General features: G+C 31.1%; 1 protein-coding gene across 1 annotated transcript; it reads left to right on the forward strand.

Annotated features, from left to right (window-relative positions):
* The first annotated feature begins 16,577 nt into the window (after positions 1-16,577).
* On the forward strand, positions 16,578-18,660 carry LOC109020738. Its single transcript, XM_019003267.2, has 2 exons — positions 16,578-17,000; positions 17,098-18,660. The coding sequence occupies exons 1-2, from the start codon at positions 16,784-16,786 to the stop codon at positions 18,654-18,656; spliced, it is 1,776 nt and encodes a 591-aa protein (XP_018858812.1). The 5' UTR covers positions 16,578-16,783; the 3' UTR covers positions 18,657-18,660.
* The last annotated feature ends 1,307 nt before the right edge of the window (positions 18,661-19,967 follow it).

The following is a 19,967-nucleotide window of genomic DNA, read 5'->3' on the forward strand; positions in this document are numbered from 1 at the left end:
ATTGCATTTGGGCTTGATAGCAACCCAAACCCTCTTTAAACCCCAAAATTTAGGCCCATTCGGTTTAGACCCACGAAATTGACCACATTAGCATTGATTCATGGCTAAGTTTTGTACCCCCACTTGGCTGGCCAGATCTTTGCAAAGAAGGGCTTAGAAGGTTCTTGAAGAACAAAGCTAATGGGCCACCTCACTCTCACTTTTACACTCCACCTTGATAAAAGATCTTGGACTAATTTTTATGAGAAGAAAAGAGGAACACTCAAGCTTCCTTTCAGTCCTATCACTTTCCATAACTTGTGTAAGTGGCTCTCCATTCAACTTCCCACGAAAAGTAACTCTCCTTTACAATTTTCCTTTATAGAATACACAAGACACTCTCGGATAGTTTTTCTTACCTCTATTGCATGCCTGTTTCAAAGCTTTTGTAAGTGTTTTCTCTCAAAGTTTCCTTCATGAAAGTTGTTCCTTTGGGAGTCTATTTTACTTGGATATCTTATTTGTTCCATTGGAAGATTATTTGATAGGTAAAAACTTGTTCAGACTCCAGAAAGGTCATTCTGGGCGATAAACTGGAGAGTGTGTTATAGTTTGGAGTTTTTGACCAAGCTAATGAATAGATCTTGGTCCGAAATTTTTATGGAGTACTGTTAACATGTGTATATGATTATTGGTCGAGTATTTATTGCATGATTAAAAGTTTTGGTGAAATAGTTTCTTAGATCTAGAAACTTAGAAACTGGAAAAGGAAAAACAGTTTCTGTTTTGAGAAAGTTTAAATCTTTTATGGTTTAATCTTATTCCATTGGCTTTGATATTTTTATTGGAAGATACTAAGGGTAGGTTTGGGGGTGAGATGAGAATTTTGTGTTTTGTTTTGAAGTTTAAAACATTAAGTTTTAATATTATTATTGTTTTGGGATTTGAAAAAAGTGTATTGAGATTTAAAAAAGTTGAATTGTTTATTATATTTTGTATGGAGATTTGAAAAATGTGTAATGATGAGATGAGATGAGGTGAGAATTTTGTGTTTTGTTTGTTGTCCCAAACCTGCCCTAAGCCTCTTATATACATGCTAAAATGTTATTTTGATGATATTTGATGTTAGTTTTGAAGATATGAAATTGTATGCAAGGAGATATTCAGTTAGGCCAAAGTGATGATGTTTTTTGCTAAATTTATGTTTTGGTTTATGTTTAACCATGTGATCTTGAGTTTGAAGCTTGGATCTGTTTTAGGACGCATTTTTAAATCATGTGATGTTTTGGTTTGAAGATCACTTCTTTATAGGTCATGGATCAAGAGGTTGATCAAAATAAGTTAGAAACAAAATTATGTTTTGAACTTAGAAGAGAAACCAAAAAAAAGTTCAAGTATAGTTTTAGTGATTTTGATGACTTTTGTTCATGATTCAAAATATGATTATTCTTAGGAATATTTTATGAGTATATTAGAAGAAAAATTTTGGTTTAATCATGAGTTTTGAAATTTGAAAGAATTACAACAAAAGAATTGAAGGAAACAGCCTTTGTAAGTTTCGGCCCTATAAAGTTTTAATGGTTGTGTTTAGTTTTGAATTTTTCCGAATTGATATTTGAGTTTAAGACAAAATTTACATAAGGTATGTAAATTTTGGTGATTTTTGGAGTTAGGATGCAAAATCCTTAAATTAGGGGTAAAATGGTCATTTTCTCGCATGTAAAGGATAAAATGGTCATTTTACTCTAAGTTGATATTTTTCCATATTCCTAATTGTTAGTGATTAAGTTCTAATTTTTAGAAATCACTACTTTCAGTTTCTCGTGATCTCACTTGAGTTTTGTCTAGAAGTGCGAAGACCAAGGTAAGTTAGCTTTTAACTTACTATCAGTTTAATGTGTATGAGTGATAAGTAAGGGAACTAAAGTGTATTTATACATGTTATCATATGTGTCATGCCAAGTCATTACATATTTTATCTGTTACACAGAATTTATTCTATCATGAATTATTCATCTGTTACACAAGATCTTCTGTTACGTATTGCTATACATTGCAAGTATATCATGTTAAGTTAAGTATGACATCTATTACATATATTTCATATCACGTAATATTCACTATCACATGTTATGTCATGTTAAGAAATGTTGTCTGTCATATGATATGCCATGTTACAAAATGTTGCATGTTACATATATGCCATGTTATGAAATGTTGTCTGTTACATTTATATCTTGAAGTATGTCATCTCTGTCATCTTACGTTCATGTCACGTTATGCTACGTCAGGACTTCTGTCTTTTATGTCACGTTCATGTTACGTCACGTTACGAAATGTCATGTATGAGTTAAGTCATTCATGTCAATCACGACCCTAAGAGCTAGGATATGATAATATCCTAGTGAAACTCCTTTGTTCACGCTGTAGTGTCTAAATAGATGTGAAATTCTCTGAGTTGACGAAGTACAGTCAACAGGTTGCGAATGAGGCCTAATTAACTGGTTACCGGAGCGTGCCAGACACTAATGCCGATGGAGCCAAATTTTATTTTATGGGTATCCACAGCAAGTGTGGCACAAGTAAATAAGTCATGGGACTACAACAACTGTGGAGCATGAAGTATGAAGCCACAACAACTGTGGAGCATACACTACGTGAGACACAACAATTGTGACACGTAGAATACATGGGGCCATAGCAATTATGGAATATGTATTAACGCACTCACAGCTGGTATAGAGACCTGTGATATGATGCGATAATCGGTAAGGACACAGGGCTCAAGTGCACCTGTGTAGCACCCGTATAGTCACTTTATTAATTAAGTCTACTAAATAAGATTCCAAGTTCATATATTTCAAGTTCAAGTCATGTTTCACGCTATGTTATGTTTAAGTTTACGTTCACGCAATCATGATAATCCCATGAGATAAGATTAAGCAATCATGGTAACCCCATGAGATAACACTACTCTATCATGGTGACCCCATGAGTCAAGAATATGTTTTAAGTCCATGTTATGTTTTAAGTTCACGTACATATCATGTCACGTCAAACTAAGTTTCAGTTTCAGTTCAAGTTATGTCAATTTATGCCATGTTATGTCAAGTTACGTTATGCTTATTATTTCATTCCATGTTATGCCAGGATATGTTATGTTTACTATTGACTTTGATTGTACATTCATGCCTTTATTGCCGTGCATTCATGCCTTACTATTGACCTGTGTGGAAGTTTCCTGTTAACTTGCTGAGATTTGTAATCAAATCTCACTGTAGTAGTCCTAACTACCATTCCCCCCGAATGGTAGATCTTGTTACAGGATCTGAAGGAGAACCGGGAATCAACCAACTGGAAATAGTCGACTAAGCGACAGTGCAACGTAGGTGATAGTAAAATAGTTACCTCAGATTACTATTTGTATTTGTGGTGTTCAATCTCCAACACTCTTTTGATCACAACCATTTTGGACTAGTGTTGTAATCTCAATTGTTTAGTACGTCATTATGTATGAAGTATGTTTTAAGTATTTGGGATATTTCGGTTTGATGCATAGTATTGTTAAAGAAAAAAAAACTATCCGCTGTAAATATTGCATAATGCTATATGCATGTTAGGAATATTACATCTTATATGTCATGAACGGGGGCAGGTAACCTTCTGTGCATGTCTTGACGCTTCAAATGTCCGTTCGATCCCAAGCAGAACGGGGGCATTCTTGATTCAATTAGAATGAATCCATCAATTATTACTCAGCCCATGGATATTTTTCGTGTAAATCCATATTCCATATTTTTTTCGATCTATTGGTGATCTACCAGATTTAGAGTATCAAAAAATCTGTATAAGATCAGATCCTGGATTCGATCAATGGATATTTAATGCCCCAACATCTTCAGAAGTTGCGGCAATTTGGGTTGAAAATGATGATCTAGAATTGTTAACACCTCGTGACATTTTTGTATTTAACCATGTTGGTAGAAGTCATATTGTTCAATATTATTTCGGATGTTATGATCCGCTTCAATATCCATTGTTATTCCCCTTTGATGATGTTGGATAGCACCAAGGTATACAAAGAATTAACAGAAGAGCTCCCATCTGTATCTGTTGATAATTGCACAGTCCGATCAATTGATCATCTTCAGTCAACGTCTGCAGAAGAATTACTTACAAGAGAACAAGAAGGTTAACTCTTTTACATTATGTTTTTTATATAACAACCCACCATTTACATATTAGGTATGCAATTTTCTAAATTATTTCTTATTTTTTGTAGTGTTAAGGAAAAAAAAAAGATCTAATTGTTTCGTGCTATGAATATTATTATTACAAGTTACAAATCAGAGAAAATATCAAATCCATCCTCCTACTATCTGGTCGACTTCTTCAACAATTTGTTATTGATATATATGTTAAGATTGAAACATCAAGGTTAGATTATTTTTGTAGCAATCAACAACACATTCAATCTGAATTATATCAAGGTATTGTTGATAGCGCCAATCTTGGGAAGACAAATGCTTCTAGAATTGGGAAGCGTATGATTCTGCCTTCATCTTTTATTGGGGGTTCAAAGGACATGCAAAAAAAAATATATGGAAGCGATGACTTTAGTGCAACGGTACGGCAAACCATATATTTTTTTAACAATCACATGCAATCCAAACTGGAAAGAGATTTCAAATGAATTGCAACCACATGAAGAAACTCAAAATCGGCCTGATTTAATTGCTCGAATCTTCGAAGTCAAATTAGAGGAGCTAAAGTATCAGCTATTCAAACGGGAGATATTTGGAAAAGTTTCAGCATATGTTTATGTTATTGAACATCAAAAAAGAGGACTTCCACATACGCATTTTTTAATTATATTGCGTCAAGATTGGAAGTTATATGCACCATAATCTTTTGATGAGATTGACTCTACTGAATTGCCAGACAAAGACAATAATTTACATCCACATACAGCTGTTGTTAAACATATGATGCATGGATCGTGCGGAATTCTAAATCCAACAAATGTATGCATGAAAAAAAATGGTCGTTGCAAGAATAATTACCCAAAAAAGTTTGTGCCGAACACAGTTGTTAGAAATGATTGCTTCCAAATATATAGACGTTCTAATAATGGAACAACAGTCAGAATTAGAGGTCATGTTTTAGATAATCGTTGGGTTGTTTCATATCATCCTTATTTGCTTGAGATGTTCGACTGTTATATTAACGTCGAAATATGTTCTACAACAAAAGCAGTTAAGTATCTTTACAAATATATTTACAAGAGTCATGACCATATTGCTTTCAACTTGGTTTTTGAACAATCAAATCAACAAGTTGATGAAATTAAGCGATTTCAATCAGTTCGATGGATTTCTCCACCAGAGGCTATATGGAGAATATTTGGATTTATTGTCAATGAGGTATATTCAGCAGTTTATAGCTTGCACTCACATCTTGAAAGTCGACACCAAGTGGCTTTTCAAGCACATGAAAACTTAGCCAATATAGTGAACTCCGATCTTTCTACGAAATCAATATTAATAGAATTTTTTGCAACAAATCAAGTTGATATGAATGCCAAAGAATTGTTATATAAAGAATTCCCGGAGTTCTACGTGTGGAGCCAACACTACAAAATGTGAACTGTTCGAAAAAATAAATTGTGATAGGTCGAATTGTTACAGCAAATCCTTTTAAAGGATAAATGTATTATCTTCGGATATTAATAAATCACATAGGACGTCCGTTATCATTTGATGATTTAAAAACAGTAAATGGTGTTTTGGCTCATATATTTCATGAAGCAGCTACCATGTATAGTTTAGAAGAATGCTTATATAAAGCCTCTCTCTATCAGATGCCTTTCAGTTTGAGAAGACTGTTCGCGACAATTTTGGTTTATTGTAATCCCACCAATCCAAGAGATCTTTAGGAACGTTTTGAACAAGAGATGTCAGCTGATTTTCAATTAATTGAGCATTCTTCATTGAATGTTAGGATGGAAGTTTTGCGCTCCATTTTCACAATACTCGAATGAATGGGTAGAGACATTAATTCATTCCATCTTGTTGACCAAAACATTCATTTTGATGAAGATGAATTTTTGTCTGGAGAAATTGATGATGAATTGGCTGCTCCAATCTCGGAAGAAGATATTCTTACATCAACACTACTTAATAGTGAACAACAGAATATTTACAATTCTGTTTTGGAAAAAATTTTGTCAAATGAAACCGCTGCATTCTTTATTGATGGACCTATCGGAATAGGGTAAACATTCCTATATAAAACACTCATTGCAACAATAAGATCAAAACAATTAGTAGCTCTTGCAACTGTTTCATCTGGTGTAGCTGCATTAATTTTACCTGGAGGTCGAACTGCACATTCACGATTTAAAATACCATTAGATATTATCAAAAATGTCATATATGGTGTTAGTAAACAAAGTGGGCTTGCAAGACTACTACAAAAAGCAAAGTTAATTATATGGGATGAAGCTCCTATGTCAAAAAAAAAAGTCATAGAAGCACTGGATAAAATGTTGAAAGACATTAATGATTCAAAACTATCTTTTAGTAGAAAGGTTATTGTGTTTGGTGGAGATTTTTGCCAAATTCTACCTGTGGTTCAAAAAGGCACAAGACAACAACAAATTGATGCTAGCTTGGTTTCTTCTTGCCTGTGGCCAACATTAACAAAGTTTCATTTGACTGAAAATATGCGTACAAGATTAGATCCAGACTTTATAAAATATATATTGGAATTAGGCAATGTGATGCCACCAATCACAATTGATGAACATGTCAAAATCCCTGCAGCCATGTTAATCCCATATGAAAATGATGCCACTTCTTTAGATCATTTGGTGGATTATGTTTTTCATGATATTTGTGATTATTCAGTAAATATTTCAATCATGATGAATCGAGCTATATTGACACCAAAGAATAGTTATGTTGATAAAATAAACACTTTGTTAATTCAAAAATTTCCCAGGGAGCTAAAACGATATTACAGTTTTGATGAATCGATCGATGCATCTGAACAGGCAGTTATGGAAGATTTCTTGAATACTCTAACAGCAAATGGACTTCCTCCTCATGAGTTATTACTGAAACAAAATTGTCCAATTATGATACTTAGAAACATTAACCCTTCAGCCCAATGGAACAAAACTTATCTATCGCAATTTTGATCGTAACGTCATTCATGCAGAAATTGCAGTTGGTTATCATAGCGGCAAAAAAAAATTTATTCCAAGAATCTCATTATTACCAAATCCTGATGAAAATAGTGATTTTCCATTCAAGCGAACTCAATTTCTTGTTAAATTAAGTTATGTAATGAGTATAAACAAATCACAAGGACAAACATTGGATTTTGTTAAAATATATTTACCTCATCCAGTTTTCTCACATGGACAGTTATATATGGCTTTATCAAGAGTTAACCCTATTTCTGCAATCAAGATTTTAATAAGGCCAATTTCTGCTGAAGAATCGGAAAATAATTGCACAAAAAATATTATGTATGCAGAATTATTAACATTGGCATCTTCTGATTGACATTATACAGGTAATCAAATAAAATTCTAAAATTCCTTTTTACTACTAACAAATTAGATGTCCATTACACTTCTTTTTTTTTTTCATATTTTACTAATTTCTTTTTGTCAGTCAATCAAAAAATTTCCTTTTATGTTCCTTTTTAGTCTACACTTTAATTAACTGTATATTTTATATCATATACTTATACATTTAATTTGTTTCTAGGTTGCCAGTTTTCAACATACGGATCATTTATACATCAATTAAAGATATTTCTCCAACCACAAGGAACTGAAAAATAAACATACTTATGGCTGAAAAATCCCCTAAACGAACTGGGCAACACTCACCAGTGAAATATCAAAACTTGACATCGGTCAATCAAGAGGTACTTCATTTATTTTTGTGATTATCCTTCTTTTTACAAAATAAAAATCATTATATTTTTTATTATATATCTTTTACTTTCTATGTAATTATATTTTATCATAAAAAGTAATTATTCATATTTTCTCATGTGATACAGGAAAATTGGGTCCAAGCAGCGTTGTTTGGTAAAGATATTGATTCGCGGGATGATTCTTTGTAGATTTTCCAATCTTATTATATTACAAACGCATATGTTAAGCCATTGGATCCTAAATATAGGATTGAGGGTCATGAATATCAATGGATTCTAAATTTTAAAATAATAATTAAAGAAGTGCCAGAGAATGAAGGTCAAGTAGGAATGCCAAAGTACAACCTCATTCCTATCGAATGGTTAGATCCTCATAAAGACTCAATTGCAGAAATAGGTAATTTATTATTTTCTTTTGAAATTTTTATTAACAACAAACTAATAATTTAAATCTTATTAATCAGACCTCTTAACAATCGCTATTCATATAAAGTCATCTAGAGAGATAACATTAACAAGTGGGCCAACTGTAATTCAAAAAATCTATGTTATAGATCAGAGGTAAAAAAAAAATCATTCTCTTTAATTTTTTAAAATTACTTTGCAATCTTTATTTTTAAAATTTACTATTGATTCTTTTGTTTTATATGTCATAGCTTAAATGATATCTGTTTAACAATGTGGGGTCGCTTTGTTCAAGATAAATGCCAAAAAATTTCAGAGATAATTGAAGCAAAATCAATTATATGTGCTACAAAACTAAGAGTTCGGTCTTATAATGGTACTTTTATTAATTAACATTTTTAAATGTTATTTTGAATCATATATTTTCTAACTAATAATTATCTGTATTTATAATACAGAATTTATCTCTCTCGTCTAGGCCAACAAGTGTATTTACAATTAATCATCTTCTTCCTGAGGCAGAGTCGTTGCAAAGATGGTAATCCATATTTAAACAATTCTTCATTAGTATATTTCTATCAAAAGCTACAAATCTATATTTTTCTTTTATTAATGCATTAAAAATAGCACAATTATATCAATATTGATTAATCTTAATTTTTTTTTTTAATCAAAGAGTTAGGGCCACATGTCCAATAATGACCCCTCCCCATTTTTATTAATAGACCATCACTTATGGCAGAAGAATACCAATGTTACATCATCAGCATCTGGGGGTTTACATAAAACCAAAACCCAGCATGCTAAAAAGGACCAACCTAATCCAAAAAAAAAAAAAAACAAATCTTAACAACTGCCAGACATAACTCAATACTAAACAACTCTCAAAGTAGGCAAACCACACCGATCCAGTCGCAAAATTCCTTTAAGCATATGAAGAATATTTCCTTGAGTAAAATCTTCAGAGCTTCCACTACTACCCAATCTCGCAAGCCAATTTGCTGCAGAATTTCTTTCTCGAAAAACATGTTAAATTAAAAATATGTTAAGTAATTTAAACTATATACATTGAAGATCTAAACTTTATTTTTCTTAAATTAAATTTTATTTTTAATTTTTAAAGGCGTCAATTAATGATTCAATGCTTGAAAGTATTATTGTAAAATCTTTGAAATATCCATCTACATCTTTATCATCGGTTGGTGTTCGAGAAATAACACAAAATTGTGATGTTGTTGCGTTGCTGTAAGGTTTGCAACCAATGGAGGTAAAATACTTTTCTTAATGTCATGTTTAGATTTTTATTCATTCTCACTGTGTAAAACATTGTTTCTAATATAATATAGAAAACAAAATTATGGATCAAGGCAAAGATAAACGTCATCAATTTATGCCAAATATTCTTTTACATGTCATGCATAAATTGTAATAAGGGAACTGGGCATGACCAAAATGAAAGCTTTCTTTGTTATCACTGCAAACATCAAAGTGTTGCTCAACCACGGTATATATTCTTTAAATTTCACTACTTAATAATTCAATTCAAAATTTTTTTGTATGTAATTTTTATCAATCCTAACAAAAACTAGTACACTCATTATTTGTAGTTGTCGGACATATGTTAAGCTTGATGATGAGACAGGAAAATTAGCTACAGTTATGTTTGGCGAATTTGCAAAGGAGGCATTGGGTTGTACAACGATTGACTTTATGAATCATACTGGAGATGTAACTTTTTTTTTTTTACTATTTTTTCATTTTCGATAAAAAATACTTAATTATACTTTAAGATATCTCTTATGTTTTCTATAAAATAATTCAACTATATATTACAACAGTTAACATATAAACCATAAATAACAACTTCAATTTCTAAACTTAAAAATTCTAATAATATAATTAAATTGCTTATAAAAAAATATTATTTTTCAATTTTCAATTTTCTTCTATGTGCAAATTATTTATACATTTGTTGATTATTTAATCTCGCTAAATATTTAATATGCATGAGCATTTACCATTTATAGAAAACATGGCATTGCAAGCTTTAGAAAAATAATAGATGATTCAACTTGCAGTAGATCCAAACAAATTCAACTAACAACAACACAAAAATTTTAATATTATCTCAATTGGTCCTGTCCAATATGGTCTAGAACTAGAATGATGATGAGAAAAAAACAAATTTATAACTTATCTTGTTGTTTAACTTCTTTTAACATTTATCAGAACAAATTTCTATAAAACAATCAAAAAACTCAACTAGGCAAATATACATTGCACATTGCGCCTCCACTAGTGTGTATATATATATATATATATATATATATATATATATATATATGTATATAATTTTTCTGATCCAACTCGTCTCACATTAATTATTTGTTTATTTTTGGCTCCGAAATAAAGCCTTTCCCGTATTCTCTTTTTCTTTTGTTCATGCAGCCCACTTTGACTTCATCGAGGTTACTCGTTTTCACATTAGTTAGTTACTGATTGAATATAAGAAATGTTTTATTTTATTTTATCTCATTTTATTATTATAATTTTTTTAAATCTTCATATAAAATATAATAAATAATTTAATTTTTTTTAAATTTCAAAAAAATAATATCAATATTAAAATATAATATTTTAATAATATTTTATTTAACTTTTAATTTTTATTTCAACTCATCTCATTATAACTCATTGTTCAAACCGCACCTAAATCATTTAGTTCACACTCGAGAATTTGGTTAAAGCATTTTTCTTTCGGTACTAATATCATATTTTACATAAAGTTCATACAAACCTGAGATTATAACTGTCCGAAAGTGGAAACTTTTTCACATATTTCCATTGTTTATAAGCTTCTTCAAACCCAAAAAATCCGAGAAGAGACAAGCATCAAAATCGTCATCCTCAACGAAAATCTGTAAAAGATGTGAGCATTCGGTGGTGTAATATATACATATTGAATTAGATATATTATTATGATCGCTAACTCATAATTTAGAGCAGAGGGAACGCCCACGTTTATAATATTCTTGCTTGATAGATATGGCTTCCATATATGAATATTCTTGCACGTTTTGAATTTGCAACCACCAAGAGAAACACGATATGCATGATGTCCTCAAAGTCAAAAGAAGAAGTAATAGTTTTGAAACATGGTCGGTCCCTCTTCACCTGCATTTTTTACAACCCATACTTCATGGATTGATATTCAACATCTACCAAATTACTGTTTTCGATGCCTACTGAAAACGTGTGAAGGATGAATAATTATTTTGAATAAAAATATGCTTTGAATATAATTTGAATATAATTTTTTAATTTAAAATATGCTTTGAATATAATTTTTTAATTTAATTTTTATTTTGAAATTTAAAAAGTTGTATTGTTTTTTTTTTAAGTCTGTAAAAGTTGTAATTATTAGGTAATCATTAGATAAATAATTGAAAATTTGAAATTGTAAAGTGTTTTGTGTTTGAGTGGTATTTGAGAAAGAAATTCCAAACATGGCTTAGTGATCAGCAATGCTGTTTTTAATTTTTATTTCTTCATTTTTAGTTATCTTTTGTCAATATGATACACATTTTAAGTGATGTCACATGTGATATACTACTTATTAACAATCAGGGGGAGAGTTTTCCTCCAATACTTTAGAAGAGTTTTCCTCCAATAATGAGTTATAATGTGATTTTTTTTATACATTTGAAAATACGGAAATGATATATTATACAATATTTTTTTATAATTACTACTATAAAATCTCTACACCACAAATCATTTATATGATATAATTTGATTTGAAAGAAAAATATTTAAAATTTAAATTTTATAAATTAAATTTTACTATTTAAGTTATATATATATATATATATATAGACTCTATATATTGATTGAGAATAGAACAACATTTTACACAATGAGCGGTATGATTATATAAAGAAAGACTGTACGGTATTATTATTGTTTGGATATTAGTTCGCTTTTATGACTAGTCAACTAACAATGAGCGATATCCATCGATGATTGATCATATTGAAAAGTGTACCGATTAGTATTATTTTTTTTATAATTATTTTTATGTATATTTTATTAAATTTTAATTAATAAATATACATAAATACATAAAAAAAAAAAAAAATTTGGTACGTTTTATCGATTTACTGAATATTTTCCATTAACAAAAAGTCTTTAACGTGTAAGAGATCAGAATCTGCAGTCCACATGATCGGCTAGCTGTAGCTCAAGATTGTAAGGTTCGAAGTTTAAAAAAATTTAAAAGACAGACATGATGGATGATTATTTGGCCAACATTAATATTGATATGACCAATCATTTATTTCGACTCTATTATATTGCTCGTTGATTTGGATTCATTTTTTATCGATCGATTATTTATAGATTCTGCATTTGTCACATTGCAAGTACTATAAACAATAATACAAATAATGCGACAACAATAAAATAAGAGAAACATATAGACCGTAGAAAAAAGACAGATAAGGCCTGGCGATTGATCATATATACTTTGAAGTCTACGTCCAATATTGTATCAGTAAGCCTTATGAGCATTGGCATTGCAGGCTTAATAAAAAAACTTAATCAATATATGATAAATTTTATCAAAAAAGAGTTTTATTGAATTAGTCAAAGAAATAAGTGTAAAATTTTAAACTACAATAAATAGATATATTTTTTTAAATTTAAAGGACTACTGTTCACTCATCAAATATATTTTTTATTTTATAATAAGTGGTGATTTTACATAGTGTCAGAGTAGATATCTTGAATTAGAATCCCGACTCTATACTCTATTTCATTTAATTAAATATTTCACATATTAGACCATCAATTAAAGAGTCTATTCATATCCAAGAGGAAGTGTTATTATATAAAATAGTTAATACAACCTATTTCTTTGGATTAGTTTAAATTTTTGAAATAAGTAACAATTTTATTTGATATTAGATCGGACCATGTGCTCATGAGAGAGGCAAAGCAGCTGGAGGACGCAAGTGACACGAGTTGAAGATCTCCGTATGAGGTTGTCAGCCCTTGAGGCGCAGATAAGTTGTACTAGGAGAATGCTCAGCTATAATGTGAGACACGAATATGCTCCGATTTGGCTAATTTCGACGATGCTGGATATTTCAATTCGTAGGGCCACTGACTTGAACCGCAGAAATGTCGTAGAATTACTAGAGTATATTATAAGTATTGGAATAAATTACAAGGATGGTCAGAAAAGATCAATATTAGAACAACGTCAATGATTTATTTAGATTTCTGTCTAAAATAGGTAATTAAAGACTACTTTCTCTATTTTGATTAGAGAAATAATATTTGTAGATGTGGAATATGCGTAATTCTTTAGGAAACAATAAATAAATACGGTAAAAAATGACTAATTTTTAAATAGTTAACACTATTCTTTTTTAAAAACAATTATACGATAATTACGTACTCTATAATTATGTCTAATATTATTCAAAATACTCTTAGAATAAGAGAACAGGAAAAGAATGTAAAGAAGGCAGACAAACGACACAAGGCCACATAAAATGGCTTTGATGCCATCCTTAGAAAAATGAAAGTAATAATAGGTCTCGTTTGCATCTAAAAGTCATCTCAATTCATCTTATCTCATTATTATAATATTTTTAAATTTTAATATAAAATATAATAAATAATTTAATTTTTTCAAATTTTAAAATAATTTTTTTAAATTTCTACATAAAATATAATAAATAATTTAATTTTTATTCTATTATTTATAAATTATTTTAATACATCTCAACTCATTTATAAATCAAAATTACTCTTAAATATGGAGATGTGAAAATGGGAAAAGTGAAACGAAGAACTGAAGGGTTCCTTCCGAGGGGCCTACCCACTACACAAAAAAGTCCAACAGATCATACCTCACACCGATCGAGTTCATCGAATGGAGTATACGCTTTTGGAAAAAAATTGGATACGTGTCCCTAAAATCGATACGCATGGGACCAAGAAGAATAATAATGTCTTAATTTCAAAAAGAAATGCATTTCCATAACACATGCATTAGGCAAAAGATTTAGGACAAATGAGCTGTCGGTCGGACACCGAATTTTACTCCCACATATGTCAGATCGGTACGAAGACCGTGTTTACTTGCAATAGTTTAGGTTACGTTTGATCAGTGAGATTGTTTTAGATATTTTATAAATAATAAAAAAATAATGAAAAATATTAAATAATAATAAATAAATCATAATAAAAGATAAAAGTAATAATAAAATAACAATAAATAAGTAAAAACTAATAAAATAAACTTTTTGCACATGACAACTATAATGATAAATTTATTACTTGTTACAATTTATTTATAATTTTTTCATTATTTTTTCATTTAATATTTAAAAAATAACTATTTGTAAAATTATATATTTTTTTAACTTTTTTTTAAAAAAGAAAGGATGTTAAAAAATATTTAAAAGAAAATAATAAAAAAAAATTCGAATATAGTATCAAAATAGTAAGAGTAGTGCTACATCTCCCGGTTCAAAAGTCTACCGAATAGGCAAGAAGTGGTTTTTTATTTTTTATTTTTTTTATTTCATATATTTTTTTAATCATCATAAATATTTATAAAATAAATAAAAATTCACAACATCATTAAAAAATACTTTCTTAATCAGCTAGTAAAAAAAAAAATGTTTCGGGACACATCTTCGGAATATATTTTCAGGATAGAGCAATACTATACAACCTCCTAACTTTCACATACTATATCTTTTTTAAAATTTTAATATTTTTTTAAAATTTTTTTGAGTTTATTTTTTTAAAACTAATTCAATTTTTTTATTTATTATTTATATATTAAATATTTGATAAAATAAAAAAAAAAATATAGTGTGCATAAGTTACGTGAATAGTATAAAATTGTGTAAATTTTTCTATTTGGAATGATCTATATAGCATTTCTGAAGTAGTAAATGGATGGAGGTATGCCAATCATTGCACTATTTTTTCTGCAATTTCACCCGCTACAAGACAAAGCTTTATTGAGTAATTTTGATGAATGCATCGCCCATATATATTGGATTCTGATGCCGATCATTATGGTCACGCCGACCTTGTCATCGTTGTCACCGTCCGCGCGATAAACATGTAATTATCTATTCATTTATTTATATATATATATATATATATATATATTATATAATCTTAGTGAAAGATAAATTTCTTTAACTTATTTTGCTTTTCTACGTTAATTTCTAAAACCTTTATATAGGACAATCTGTGAAATTATCGAACTTATCTTCTTCCTAGAGTGAAGTTTTCTTACTACTTCTACTAGTAGTATTGTATGTATACATAACGTTATAAATTCGTACTCACTCATCATGTGCAGAAACAAAATTCGAAAATTCAAAAACATTTTAAATAATTATACATATATTATTTTTATTAAATAACATTAATTATTTATTTTTATGCATTGTGCAAATCTACATCTAATTATACAAATATAAGAAGAAATAGCAATATAAATAGCTTACGAAAATTGGAAAAAAAAAAAAAAAGAAGCCATAGAAGTGTCAAAATTGTATTGATGATGAAATTAATTTATAGATGGATGAAGAATCAAAGTTCGTATGTTATGCAAACAAATACTTCTCCTTACGTGAGGATTACGATATGTATGCCACGTAATAATTGGCTTTGCATTATCCAAATTAAATCTCTGCAATAATTTATCTTTGTCAATCTTAAATGAGTCTGGTTTGGGCCATCAAACTGCATATCGATACTAACATAATTTTTTTTGTTAAAAAAAAAAATAAAAGAATGAAAATCTTAAGAGAAGAAGAAGAAGAAGAAGATTTTTTATCTCACAAAAATTATTTCCGTCACTACTCGTACCGTTTTATTAAACAAATATCTTACATATCAATATCGGTGCACAGTTTGATATACATACTCTCTTACAAGAAGATTTTTCTATCTTTAAATTACCTATCATGATCTGTTTGATCAAAAAATTATTATATAATATTCCTGAAATATAAATGACATGAGTTTCTTATAATCTAATAATATGTCATGTCATTAAAGTTACACATATGCTAATAAATTATTTGTAGAAATACTAATTCTTAATCATATATACAACGTATCAAGATAAGTTGAGAGTACGAAATTATATATATATATATATACACACACACACTCCTCTCTCTATTCAATAATTGAAAAGATGAATTCAGAGGAAGCAACTAGTACTAAACTAAATGAAGCAAGTTGGCGTACGTAAAAGTGGAGAAGGGCAAAGGCAAGGTGGTTTGGCGGCATTAATATCTAACCAACGCTAGCTGCTTGCTTGCAAGGCACATGCAGGTTAAAGCTATTCGATCCCTTTACTGCTACCTTCCCCCACACATCGTCAACATCTCTTTAACAGAATATGTCTCGTGCTCCCATCCACTTTATATTGCCCCTATCACCCACACTATATAAAATATTCTTCTTCTGCTTCACCCATATTTTGGTTGTCTTGACAATGGGAAATTGTCATACCCTCCCTGTTCCTGCCGCAATGAATCTCTCCAAGAAAAGCAGTTCTCTGCTTGCCATCGACACCATTTTCAAGCTTCCCTCTCCACTCCCAGTTTGGCCAAAGGGTACGTACCTATTATATACTGCTCTCATCAAAAGGATTGTTGCTATTTTTGTGATGATTTTGTTTAAATATCAGTCAAAGCTTTGGTCTTGGTGTAGGGGAAGGATTTGCAAGTGGGATTATGGATCTGGGAGGTGGATTGCAAGTGCGTCAGATATCAGACTTGGTGAAAGTTTGGGCAACCCGTGAAGGTGGACCCGACAACCTTGGGGCTACGTTTTTCGAACCATCCCAGATGCCAGATGGTTTCCATATGTTGGGTTCGTACAGTCAACCAAACAACAAGCCCTTCTTCGGATGGGTTCTTGCAGGGAAAGATGACGGATCAGCTGAAGCTTTGAAAACGCCACTCGATTATACTCTGGTTTGGAGCAGTGAGTCTTCAAAGATCAAGGCAGATGGGAATGGCTACGTCTGGCTGCCAATTCCCCCCGATGGTTACAAAGCCGTAGGTCACGTGGTCACAACCTCGCCTGAGAAGCCATTGCCAGATAAAATCAGGTGCGTTCGATCTGACCTCACGGAACAAAGCGAGGCTTTCACGTGGATCTGGGGTCCAGGTAAAACCAGCGATGCCAATGCCTTCAATGTGTACAGTGTGAGGCCCAGCATTAGGGGGACCAAAGCTCTTGGTGTCTCTGCTGGTACTTTTGTGGCTCAAATTGGTGGGACTGCCTCTCCTTTGTCTATTGCTTGTTTGAAGAATGCCGAGTCCAACTTTTCTTGTATGCCAAATCTAATGCAGATTGAGGCATTGATTCAAGCCTACTCTCCATGGGTGTACTTCCATTCAAAAGAAGAGTTCCTACCTTCTTCAGTGAACTGGTATTTTGGGATGGGGGCACTTTTGTATAAGAAAGGGGAAGAATCAAACCCTGTTCCAATCGAACCCAATGGCTCGAACCTTCCCCAGGGTGGTTCAAACGATGGTGCTTATTGGCTAGACCTGCCTGTGGATGCTGGGGCCAAAGATACAGTCCGGAAAGGAGAGCTACGAAGCTCCCAAGTTTATGTACATGTAAAACCCATGATGGGTGCAAGCTTCACAGACATAGCCATTTGGATTTTCTATCCATTTAATGGTCCGGCTAGGGCTCAGCTTGGTGTTGTCACCGTCTCACTGGGAAAGATAGGTGAACATGTTGGTGATTGGGAGCATGTGACCCTTAGAGTAAGCAATTTCAATGGGGAGCTTCAAAGGGTTTACTTCTCACAACACAGTGGAGGAACATGGGTGGAGGCATATGACCTTGAGTTTCAAAGTGGGAACAAAGCTGTGGGCTATGCATCATTGCATGGACATGCTTTGTATGCAAAGGCAGGAGTTGTGTTGCAAGGGAATGGAGCAATAGGAATAAGGAACGATACGGAGAAGAGCAAGGTGGTGATGGATACTGGAGGGAGCTTTGAAATAGTGGCAGCTGAATATTTGGGGTCAGCTGTTGCTGAGCCAGCTTGGCTGAACTATTGCAGGGAATGGGGTCCCAAAATTAGCTATGACATTGCAGAGGAGATCAAGAAGGTGGAGAAAAAATTGCCTGGACCACTTAAATCTGCTTTCAAGAAGTTTGTCAATGCCCTACCAAATGAAGTCTTGGGGGAGGAGGGTCCCACGGGTCCCAACATGAAGGGCAACTGGCTTGACGATGAAAAATGATTCATGCATATATATATATATATATATATATATATATATATATATATATTAAAATTGTTATTTTTATAAATTTTTTCAATTAAGTTGTGGCTGATGTTATTGAAAAGATTTTAAGGTGAGTTTAGATAGTGAATTGAGATGAGTTGATTTGATATGAAAATTAAAAGTTGAATAAAATATTATTAGATAATTATTTCTTAATATTATTATTATTTTAAAATTTTAAAAAGTTAAATTATTTATTATATTATATATAAGAATTAATAAAAATTATAATAATAAAATAATTAAAAATAAATAAAATGAGATGAAACGATTTTTATATCTAAATGGAACTTAGAATTTGCGTCACAAGATTATAGAAAAATCTCAATTAATCCTTTGTCAAAACTTGTTATATCAAAAAGCACATTCCTGTTACCCCAAAAAAAAAAAAAAGCACTTTCCTTTTCCTTTCATTATTGAATTAGATTAATCTTCGATCGGTGGGACCAGTCACCAGATCAATATTGCTAGAAAAATGGTCAGCATCCTGAAATAGAAAAAATGGTTTGTCAATCTAAATGAACGAAAATTGGGAGGGAGCCAATAGCATCCGACGGTAGCTATAGCATTGAATCCTTAAAGCAGTTGGAAAAGAAAGAGAGAGGGCGAGAGAGTTTATTGTTTGGCTTAATTTCAGGAAAAGAGAATGCTCTTGTTTGGATTGGAGAGAAATGTCAATGAGTACGAGCTTGAAGCTATTTTGACTTGAAGCTATTTTGGAGTATGATAGGAAGTTTACTACATTTTACAAGCCAACCTGATATATATAGAGTTCAATATAGAGTTGTGTGCAAGAAACCATCCAATCCCAACGACCTGCTATCAAAATAATTATCATATATGTGAGTGGCACATGGATTGGATGTGTAATCCTTCAAGCATTGAAATTTAGTTCCAACTTTGTAGGGCTTGCTTTTTTTTTTTCTTTTTTTTTTTGGCTTACATAGTTGGAAGTGGTTATAATTGTGAAGACAAACTATTAAGATGATAATTTTTAGATTAAGTACTTTATTAATTTCAAGAATAAGAAGCCAAGAAGCTAATAGGGTAATGACACATGATATATTGGAGGTTTGCCACATTAATGTGCTAAAAAATTTGGGTTAAATGCTAGATGGGTTTGTGAAGGCCCATGAGATTGGTTTAATAAGGGTCCTAGCTTATTAGGTAACAGGGCTATGGAAAAACACCAAGACTTAAGCCCAACTTGTTGGACACAAGAGTATGGGTCTAACTTATTAGACATAAGATACTATGCCTAACCTA

Source organism: Juglans regia, chromosome 14 (assembly GCF_001411555.2).
Source record: "Juglans regia cultivar Chandler chromosome 14, Walnut 2.0, whole genome shotgun sequence".
Taxonomy (NCBI): Eukaryota; Viridiplantae; Streptophyta; class Magnoliopsida; order Fagales; family Juglandaceae; genus Juglans; species Juglans regia.